Source organism: Amblyomma americanum, chromosome 4 (assembly GCF_052857255.1).
Source record: "Amblyomma americanum isolate KBUSLIRL-KWMA chromosome 4, ASM5285725v1, whole genome shotgun sequence".
Classification (NCBI taxonomy): Eukaryota; Metazoa; Arthropoda; class Arachnida; order Ixodida; family Ixodidae; genus Amblyomma; species Amblyomma americanum.
The window spans coordinates 47,037,791-47,048,590 of NC_135500.1; the positions used below are offsets into that span (position 1 = coordinate 47,037,791).

General features: G+C 48.3%; 1 protein-coding gene across 2 annotated transcripts in view; it reads left to right on the plus strand.

Annotated features, from left to right (window-relative positions):
* Positions 1-10,528, plus strand: part of LOC144127924 (fatty acyl-CoA reductase 1-like) — a 63,770-nt gene extending 53,242 nt beyond the window's left edge. Inside the window, exons 6-13 of one of the 2 annotated variants that reach the window (XM_077660925.1) lie at positions 1,144-1,250; positions 4,418-4,595; positions 5,065-5,109; positions 5,567-5,925; positions 8,133-8,262; positions 9,456-9,583; positions 10,006-10,083; positions 10,270-10,528. In XM_077660925.1, the coding sequence (XP_077517051.1) occupies positions 1,144-1,250; positions 4,418-4,595; positions 5,065-5,109; positions 5,567-5,925; positions 8,133-8,262; positions 9,456-9,583; positions 10,006-10,083; positions 10,270-10,441 (1,197 nt within the window). In that variant the 3' untranslated portion in view covers positions 10,442-10,528. The remainder of the gene's footprint in view (positions 1-1,143; positions 1,251-4,417; positions 4,596-5,064; positions 5,110-5,566; positions 5,926-8,132; positions 8,263-9,455; positions 9,584-10,005; positions 10,084-10,269) is intronic. The other variant, XM_077660926.1, reaches the window with a different exon arrangement.
* The last annotated feature ends 272 nt before the right edge of the window (positions 10,529-10,800 follow it).

Sequence of the window (10,800 nt, forward strand, 5' to 3'; positions counted from 1 at the left end):
CACTCAGTGACGCCGGCTGGCTGCCTGTTCCACTCATTGATCGTCCTTGGAAAGAACGAGGTTTTGTAAATATCTGTGCTAAATTTAATCTCCAGGTTCCAGACAATGTTTAACTGCTAAACAGGCATTCATTCTGGAGATATTTCACTGTTTAATGTGCAAATTTATCTCTTAGGTGAAGTGTAATCCTAATTTACAATTTTTGCACACCAGGGCAACTTTATGTAGGTGAATACGTAAGCATCTTTGAAGATGAATGCGTAAGCGTTGCCTCAATAGCTCTGTCTGATAAAGAACTTCGTTTCCTTGATGAGAATAGAAAAACGTGCTCAGCTGGTCTTGTGCCACTGTAGACCTGTGCTCAGGAATTGTCATTATCGTCAATATGTTTTGTGTATGTCTTTTCATTTGAGATTGGTTGCCACTGTATTTAAGTAGTGGGAATCGCCTCAATAAACCAGTTGTAAGTTCAGCGCCGTGTCTGTGCACTTGTCTCGTCCTTTGTCCCCTGCGCTCCTGAAAAACAATGCCACACCAACTTGCCCAAGCTTCCACACTATCTTTGCTGAAGTTGTAGAAATGCACAATGAAGTTCTGCAAATAGTGTCGACGAAGCTGTCTTTTCGTAAGTTTACGCTTACATGCACAGCGCAAAGACGAACACGGACACGAGAGGAGACTCCACCACGGCGCTTTGTGGTGTCTCCTCTTGTGTTTGTGTTCGTCTTTGCGCTGTGAATGTAAGCATGAAATACCAACTCGCCCAGCAACTGACTTTAAGCAAGCTGATTTTTTCGAAGGTTTTCCGATGCTGCCTGCATAGCGTGGTTAGCGTCGTCGGCACCGAGCAGTGAATTTAATAACTTCATTTCCTTGTAATTTGTTTTTGTTTACTGAAAGCATTCTTATGTCTTTAAGGGAAAACATTCTGATAGAATTCGCGCCTAGGTACGCAGTCTTCCTTCTAAAGCTTTTCGAAACAGAACGGAGCGCGTGGGTCTCGGCGCTTGTAATTTTGAGCTAATTCTATATACTGACAATCTGTAACTTAGCGTCGACACTGTTGACTGCTTTCCTAGTTTAAAAATCTACGCCACAAGCGTTTGTCCGGCCCGCCTCAAGCGCCGCCTCTTTTTCCGGCAGGCTTTCGTCCACGTGTCCACAGCCTACTGCTTCTGCAACAGAAACCATGTCGACGAGATCATTTATCCCGAAGAAGTGCCCTACCAGAAAGTCATCGACGTTTCCGAGTAAGCATTCTGGTGTCAAACACGTCTACTTTCGGGCTTTTTGCAGTCCTATTATTTACATTTTGACTGGCATCCTCATGTACGCCTTTTCCTCGGGTATATTTAAGTGTAGTTGCATGATAATAGCCCCCACGAATATTTTGTTTTGCTATTTATCAGTTGATGACATTTGATAATTCACATTGAGTTTGTCTGCATAAAGTCGCCTGTGCTTTGATTGACAAAAACCGAACACCTCCAGCAGTAACCTGGCAATGCAACTTCGTTATAATTTTTTAACACCTTCGCTGACACTGCGGGAACTTCCACGAATTAATTTTCTAGGCTTGTTTTAAATCTAATGCTTCTCTTGTAACACCATGCGCACGAGCCGAAGTATCGCCAAAGCAATTTATGATCGTCTGAGTGGTCCGCAGCACACAGCAGCATTAGGCATGTTTCCTGTGAATTTATTTTTATCCAAAATGTTCATGTCGCCTATTGACTGCACTAGCATAGTGAAAGAATTCTATGTCTTGCTATTAACTGTAGGAAGGTGGAGGTAGGAATTCGTAGCTGGTGAATAGAGTATTGCCTGATTATTTAAGGATGGCCACGCTATGATCGTACTATGTCATTTTAAAAGGGTTCCTGTAATCTCTTGTTCACCCACTTCTGCGTTTCTTTCGATCCTTCGCCCGCTTCGATCGGCAGGGCTGGTCCTTCGAGATGGTAGGGAAATTGGGCTTGAGGGGGTTGCGAGCGTTGCAGACTCACTCGGAGTGCTGAGCGCTTGTCCGAGAGGCTCGCTCATTGCTATTTTACCGGTGGGCACCCGGAGACACCCACAACAGGTGTGTCCCGTGGTCGTGGCGGACGCTCCACGATGATGCCGTCCATGTTGGGAAAGGGGCGCCCTGTATCCTCTTTGGCAGCCGTACTCGGAGCCACTATAGGCCCGCTGTCGAGACGTGATTTCCTCAGAAGGCCGAGAAACAAGCCAGGGGACGTCTCGACCCATTAGAAAAATCAATGGGTTCCCGGCGGCAGTGGTGATCAAACCGAGCACCTCCCGAATGCCACGCGGATGCTCTACCACAAGGCCACCGTTTCGGTTGATTGCCTCGCATCTTTATTCTTGTGTCCGTGGTAGAGGGAGAGCAAGGAGACAACACAAATTGAACATTGGAGGGTAGAGACTTAGGGTGCTTAGCGAGTGTGTTTAGACTAACAGGCAACATTTTCACGTGTGAGAAAGTACACAAGAGACTCGGCACTGTAACGAGTAAGTGGCCGTGAAAGGCTGGTCTACTCTTCCCCCTTTCAGCACGCAGTGCCGACAAAGAGTGATGCATGTGCCGTGGCTGCACACTGGCAGACGCATCGGAAGTGAAGCGATGGCTGCTCCTCCTAGAGTCGGCACAGACACAACACGACACACGAGAGTTTGAATAACGGCCACACTGCTGACGCCTTCCTTAGACAAGACGGCTGTTTATCGCCTGCGCATTACATTTACAGCTTGGCCCTGCTTAACAATTGCCACTCGACGCGAAATTGTGCGAGATACAATTCTTGGCTGAAAGCAGTATTCTAGGGGAGGGCCAATAACAGTTTACATATGCCTTCAGGAGTCGTGCCGAAACAGGGGCGAGTTGGTTCTGCATCTTGATTACTGCGCGCTACTGCACAACGTTATTGGCGATACGAGAAACAGACATGGACAAACGAAGTGCGCACTGACGTCTGTTTATTATGCACATAAATCTTGATTTTTACACATTTTTTGCATATGCTATGCCTGGTGTTGATGATGATTATGCACTTGTGACCGTATCTCTATATATAACTTCATTCATTTTGTGTACTTTTGTTGCCGCTTACGTCAATGCAGAGCAAGGGTCGCTAACACTGTTTTCCGGGCCTGCTTCGAAAACTGCATTAGCGATTCCTTCCTCTCCGTTGACAAACTAAAATACAACTGATCAGAAACTAAAGAAACATATACATGTTTGGCTACACGTGCTTCATCATGATCTAAACCAAACATAGCATGTGCTAGAAAAATGCATAAAAAGCTATATATATGTCTAGTAAGCAGTTGTGAGTTCGCGCTTTATTTTGTGCGTGTCTGTTTAATGTACCGTCAGTAGTGTCGTGCAGTAGAACGCGATAACCAAAAAGATTCAGGATCCCACATGTAACTGTGTCAAGTTTGTGTGTTCCCGTGCACAACATGTAGAAACGCTTGATTGCATAAAACTGTGTCACAAGCTCTGAAACCTCCGCTGAAGAAACTACCCGCCACCGAACTGGGCAGGGGCACATGGATGACCTCGGCGGTTCTCATTTAAACGGCGCATCTGTAGCGAGTGGTCCGCTTTGAAGCACACAATGGACTATCCGTGCTCAATGTATTACACGTTCAATTTCGCGGGGGGCCGCCGCGGTGGCTAAGTGGTTATGGCGCTAGGCTGATGGCCCGAAAGACGCGGGTTCGATCCCGGCCGCGGCGGTCGAATTGCGATGAGGGCGAAATTCTAGAGGCCCGTGTACTGTGCGATGTCAGTGCACGTTAAAGAACCTCGGGTAGTCCAAATTTCTGGAGCCCTTCACTACGGCGTCCCTCATAGCCTTAGTTGCTTTGGGACTTAAACGCCCATAAATCGAATAAAATTAATTTCGCGCAAAAGAGAGCGCAGTTTAAAGCATCGGTTTGCCACCGGAAAATGTCCTCTAGTTAATCTCTGCCATAGCTGCATCTTATGCAAAGGCATTGGTCTGCTTCCATGGCAGCGTTAATGATCAAATCGCGTGTGGCGAGCACGCACGCCACCATCGCGCTGAAATGTGGTTGTCCGCTGCTTCTTAATTGTTTCGTGCGGCCTTTATAAGCGGCCTGCGCCGACGTCATGGCGGATGCTATTCTAAAAAAAAAAAGAATGAACGGCGAATAGCTGCCCGTTGTTCTCGTTCGACTATCATCACTAGCGCCTTAGGACCAAAGGGCTAAATTTCAATTACGGCTTCCGTGACGTCATGTGCAGCTCATCTGACTGAGGCAGCGGATTCCCACACAGAAGGGCATCCCCATGTTTCCGCGGAAGGTATAGCTATTCCGCGCCACGGACACGTGAACGTGTGCAATATTTTTGCTGCGCCATAAGCCTCACTTGTCGTCGGCGCAGGTGGCTGGAGGACGAGCTTCAGGAGAAGATCCTGGGACAGGTGATGGGCGGCCGGCCCACCACCTACCACTACACCAAGGCGCTGGCCGAAAGCATGCTCGTTAACGAGGCCGCAGACCTGCCTGTCGTCATTCTGCGCCCCTCCATCGTCACGTGCGCCGTCAGGGAGCCCTTCCCGGTGAGTGTTGGGCGCGGCCTAGGAAGCAACTGGTATGAGCTTCAGCTACGGGCTTCTCTGGGAAAGTTCTAAAAGCTTGAAATGCTGTGTACGCGTTTAATTAAAAGGTTAGGCTCGAGCAGCAAAGTAAAAAATAATTATATACGTAAAAAATAGCATTCAGCTCAACCAGGTGTACAAGAGCGCGCAGCGCTAACACAAAACAGCTTTGTGCTTTTAGAACCGGGCACCCGAAGCATTAACACATCACTTGTGTACTTGCTGCATGTACTCCGTATGTGAACCTTCCGAAGCGCAACTCTTTGCGTCGGTTTTACCTCGCGTGTTTGTGCTCGATTCTGACGGCTCCCTGTTTTACCTTAAACGACGAAAACAGGAAGTTCGACCTGCTTACGTCTGTAAACGCACGTGCAGCCCACTGGGCCATTACGTTCGGTTCTCTTAAATCGCATCGTCATGTTCTTCGCAGGGTTGGGTTGACAACTTCAACGGACCAGCTGGTTTTATCATCGCCGTAAGTACTTTCATCCTTTCTATGACAATAAAAACAGCAAGCAGTGGGAGTATTGATGATGATGAAAAGCAACAAGAAGTTGTTTTTGGCAATAAAAACAAGAAATTCTGAAATCTAGTAATTTTGACCTCTACACATTTCTAGGCCGAAGTCAGCTGTAGCGAGTTCTACTCAGGCGTGAAAATCAGCGAGCTGAAGAATGTCCAAAATTAAAAAAACTAGCGGTCATCGCGAATACGAATGGTTGCTTGACACTGGATTCGCCAGCAAACGTTCATACGAACTACCATTGCATGTTTTCTTGCACCAGTTCGCTGTGAACTATTATCGTTAGCTTTTTGCCAGGTCTTCTATGAGCATTGCCTTGAAATCCGGGGAAATATGCTGACTACGAACCTGTCAACCACCAGGGAGCTGCGGTGAGAAGTGTGCTTACTCTAGTGGCGCTTCCGCGCAGACGGGCAAGGGTGTCCTGCGCACCATGTACCTGCGGCCGAACAACTCGGCCGACATCTACCCCGTCGATATGGTGGCCAACATGATGCTCACCGCCACGTGGCACGTCTACAAGGAGAAGCCGCCCACCCCGTTCGTCATCAACTGCACCTCGGGGGCCATGCGGCGCCTGACGTGGCAGCAGATCTTCGACTACTCCAAGCCGCTGGTGCTCAAGTACCCGAGCAGCGAGGTATTCCGCTATCCGGGCGGCAGCTTCAAGACCACGCGCTTCTGGCACTCCATCGCCGTGCAGCTTGACCACAACCTGCCCGCCTTCATCGCCGACACAGTGGCCCGCCTAGGCGGATACAAGCCCATGTGAGCTTGTTCATTGCCTGCTATGAATAGACTTTTTGTATGATGCGCCTGCAGTGCGCAAGCCTGCTAGTGACAATCTAAAGCGTAGTATTAAATTATCTCGCTGTGTTGAAATTAAACCTAGTTCCCTCGCCCGCACACAGTTATGTCGATTTTTTATGCATTTGGCTTCGCATGCAGAGCTTTCGACGACGTGTGGTTGGGACAGGCACAATATATTCCATTTTTCTTAATGTGACTACAGCTGTTCCGATTATGTCTCGACAGATAGGCTTCATTGAGTGGATGTAGAATTTTTGAAAAACAAAACGGTAAGGGTTTTAACGTATTTAAACTAAGTATACGTACGAAAGCATGTGCTTAGCCTGGTTGGCTCTTGGTTTGCTTTGCTGTGCGACCTCTGGCGACGACTAGACTCAGGTTAAGGTATAATCGAGGTTAAGCTGATCCGAGCGGTTCGCGCCGCAGGTGGAAGTTGATAAAGACAACGATGTGCAGTGCACAACGCGGGAGTGTGTTGCATTTTAACACGAGGCATGATCGGCTGCGAAGATAGCATAGTGCTCTCGTGCAGTGGGCAGCGAAGCTGATCTGTTCGCGCCGCCGCGAGTTCGAAACACGGTCGCGGCAATATATATTTTCTTAATTATTTAGTTCAAGCTTGAGCCATGAAACGGCTTTTGTAGCTTTGATCGTGAAGTAGAGCTTTCGTTTGGAAAAAAATGCATGCTAAGAGACAAAGCACGAAGAAGAAATGACAGACACCACAACCGCTGACTCGCAACTACGCGTTTAATCGCGAAACGCAGAAAATGTACAGGATTACAGGCGGTATACCAATATCCCTCAAGAGAAAAGTATATACAACAGCTCTATCTATACCGGTACTCACCTACGGGGCAGAAACGTGGAGGCTAACGAAAATGGTTCAGCCTAAGTTGAGGACAACGCAGGGAGCTATGCAAAGAAAAATGGTAGGTGTAACGTAAAAGACCGGAAGCGTGCATATTGGGTGAGGGAACACATGCGGGTTAATGACATTCTAGTCGAAATCAAGAGGAAGAAATGGGCTTGGGCAGGGCATGTAATGCGAAGGCAAGATTACAGCTGGTCCTTAAGGGTAACGGAATGGATTCCAAGAGAAAGTAAGCGTAGCAGGGAGTGGCAGAAAGTTAGGTGGGCGGATGAGATTAGGAGGTTTGCGGGGTTGCAGTGGCCGCAGCTGGCAAATGGCGTAGTCAGGCTGATGATGACCCACACCTAAGGTGAACACCCGAGTGTGTGGCCACGCTCTTCGGAGCGCCAGTGCGTCCATCCTGGCCGCACATCAGAAAGAAGTAGCGGACGACTCAAAGCACCACCTCCAGATCCTTCTGCGCATGCGCCACTTTGCTTCGATGAGCGGCCGTGCCAAACCCATGTGCGTTCCGCAAAGCGTGGCCACACACTCCCGTGTTCACTGGATCACCGTGTGCATTACTTCGGTAAAAATGAGAGCCATAGGTATGGTATCGAAGTGTTATTTTCGGCCCTGAGAAAAGTTGGGAGAATCTGTGATATACAGTCGAGAAACGATCCAATAGTGTTTTACGTAACAAGACGAAGGGGCGTTTTATGAACCATGAAATTCAGTGCGTCACATATGAAAAAACGGTCTTCTACAAAATTTCGCTACTGCGTATATCGAACGGCCAGCGCTTATTGTACTCTTACAGGAGCATGAGCGATCGCTGGGCAAACCGCCTTCTTAAAATGTAGCAAAACACTTTGGCGAAATCCTCGAGTGTGAGCTTTTTCTTGATCAAACAACTTTGTATCGGCATCCTAATCAGTTGACTTGGCAGATGCCCGAGGTCCACCATTAAGAACGAGCACACGTGCGTTACTGACCCATCAGCTACATGACGAAAGTCAAGTCACCCAAACCAAGGTGCATAGGGGATGTTTTTTTCGTAATTTGCAGTGTTCATCAGGGTGTTCATCATCGCATCCTACAAACTTTTGTGCATGATTGCACGTATTCTGCGTTTTGTCATTAAAACCCTCTGTTGCTAGTCAGCGCTTGTAGTGTCTGTTGTTCCTTCGCCTCTCTCGCGGTTTTTTTTTTTTCTAGGACACAAACTAGCTGGATCGCCTGTATTGCGCGTAAAATTTGTGAATGAAATGAATGAGACAGACGCCTAACTACGGTGACTGTGTTCTGTCAGTTTGTGCGACATCTACAAGAGGATCCACCGCGCCATGGGCATCCTGGAGTTTTTCGTCACCCACGAGTGGACCTTCGGCGTGGACAACCTCCGTCTTCTCATGGCGCGGCTGGAAGGGCCTGACCGCGAGGTAGGCGGCGCGTTCCCGTCTTATTTCTTAACTGGACCGCATTTTGGTACTGTAGATATTCTACAGTAATACGCTAATATTCTCGGCGCATATTTTGTTCTGGGCGCGCGTCACCTGCCGGCACCAGAATTTTTCGATTCAATAAATGATTTTGGCAGGGCATGTACTGCGAAGGCAAGATAACCGTTGGTCCTTAAGGGTAACAGAGTGAATTCCAAGAAAAGGCAAGTGTAGCAGGGGTAGTAGAAAGTTAGATGGGCCGAAGACATTAAGAAATTTGTGGGCATACGGTGGGCACAGCTGGCAAACGACACGGTTAATTGGAGACTTGAGAGATGCCTTTGACATGCTGTGGGCGTAGTCAGGCTGGTGATGATGATGATGAATGATTTTGTCCCAAGTACTTTTTCGGGTTCTCTCACACTTTCAAGAAAGAGGCTGCCGCATCAAGGAGACAAATGAGTATGTTGGTACAAGCCTGCAGTTGTCTACCTGCGAGCCTGCAGGTGTCTACCAGCGCTCTTTCAAATTTCAGTGCCTTTATTGGCAGATAGCGGAACAACTGCGCGAGTTTTAAGAGGGCTTAGCATTTGTAACGGCAATAAGGGTCGCGTTCAGTCTGACACTTAGAATGAAGGAGTTTGATGGCCGTAACCACTATGAGGTGACACTGACTCTTTTCCTTGACGTCACAAATTCGCCTGTGCTTTGGTCTGAGACTAACAAAACTAGTTTTTTTTGTACAGTTTTGTGGAAGTTACACACCAAGTAAACGGGCTCGAGCTTTTGATTTTTTACCGTATAATTCAACTGCTTCCCGCACGCATGCTGGGCCATCTCACCACGAAGCCATATTGACCAATTTCACTAGAGCGAGACTGCAATTTCTTGTGGTGCGCGTTTGAGGCCAATGTAAGGATTCGTTGACAGAAAAGTATTTAAGAAGTCCGAATTCTCTGACCACTTCTGCGCGATTTTATATAGCAGCCAGGGTAAATACAGTTTTACGGGGAAAAAACTGTCAGGCTGTGAAAGGGCGGGAGGTGTCGGAGTCAAATTAAATAAGTGAGTACTGGCGCTGACACGACGTGCTTTTTCGGGCGTGTTTTAGAGGCGAACTTCCAGTGCAAACTTCGTTCAGAAACAAAGTATCGAGAACTAAACAGGATTACAAATTTTTTTTTGTACTTCAGACATTCGATTTCGATATCCGCTCCATCGACTGGGTGGATTATATGGAGCAGTACATACTGGGAGTGCGAAGGTACGTGTTGAAGGAGGACCCTTCAACGATCCCAGCCGCCCGAAGAAACCTCAACAGGTACGTAACGCTTTACTTTGGCACTGAACACATGCCGGGAAAACATTTTTTTTTATTTCTTGCGACAAGGTGAAGCTTCACGCCCTGCACACTTCGCACAGGTTTTGAAAGCTTTTGCATGCACGTAGTACGGCAAACAACTTGAAGGGTTTAAAGTACCGTCGATAGGTGCTGGCATAAATACCTTGGAATGACAGGAGCGTGAATTCATTTTTCTCTTTTCTGGCCTACCCATAACCATTTGTGCGAAACGGCGCGGATTTGGGTATGCACTCTATGCCGCATTGCACGCACAGAGCATCACTTTCTCTGATCGGGGGCTTGCCGGGCGAGCACAAACTGTCAGGGGGGCAGGCTAAGGTGGCTCAGACATTTTCTCGCAAGCCTAAACATGGCATGTCGAACCCCCCTCTCCTTAACAGCCACAATGATGGAATCGCTCAGACAAAACCAACCTCGTGGACCGCCTTGTGTAACAGCGCCTCTGAGCCGGCCCAAAGGTGAGCTTGCCAAGAAACTGTGCCGGCCACCCAGCTTGCATGCCACGCGCCCCAGCTTCATAGCACGTCGCACTGCTTGCGCTTCGGCTTGGCACTGCTCGCTCGTCTGTGGCTGTTGCGGGCCTTCTCTGCGTGCTGTGTGGCCTGCCGTTGCGCTGCTTTCGCATCCATGGCCTCCTGTTACAGGATCTACTACATCACAATGCTCGCCCAGCTTCTCTTCGTGGCCGGCCTCATCAGGCTGTTGGTGAAGCACACGCGGACATTTAATGACCTCTGGTGGAACCTCGTCTCGAACGCTCTTCAGCTGGCGGTGCGGATCTCCCTGGCGCTGCAGTCGCTTTCATCGCGTCACTGAAGGCGGCCTCCACCACGTCGACGGCTGTACATTTTGCGCTGGCTATAAATGCGGCTTTCTTATTTTTTATTAAAACTTGCGAATAAACCACTGGCTCGTTCTTCTATTCGCCGTGCCTGAGAACTGGGCATGCGATTGCGGAAAGACACCAGCCTCGCTGCTGAAGAACTGGGCGCAAGAGAAGCGCCTAAGTCAAGGAATGAAAAAAAAAATCGTGGGGGAACTCCGAGGCAAGCCTGCTTCATCCGGATCTGACCGAAACCTCTTGCTTATTTTTCTTTTGTCCTACCAATATACTGTCCCGACCTCAATGTAAAACCTAACGTCATGAACTTTCTGAAGTTCGCACCTCTTACCGC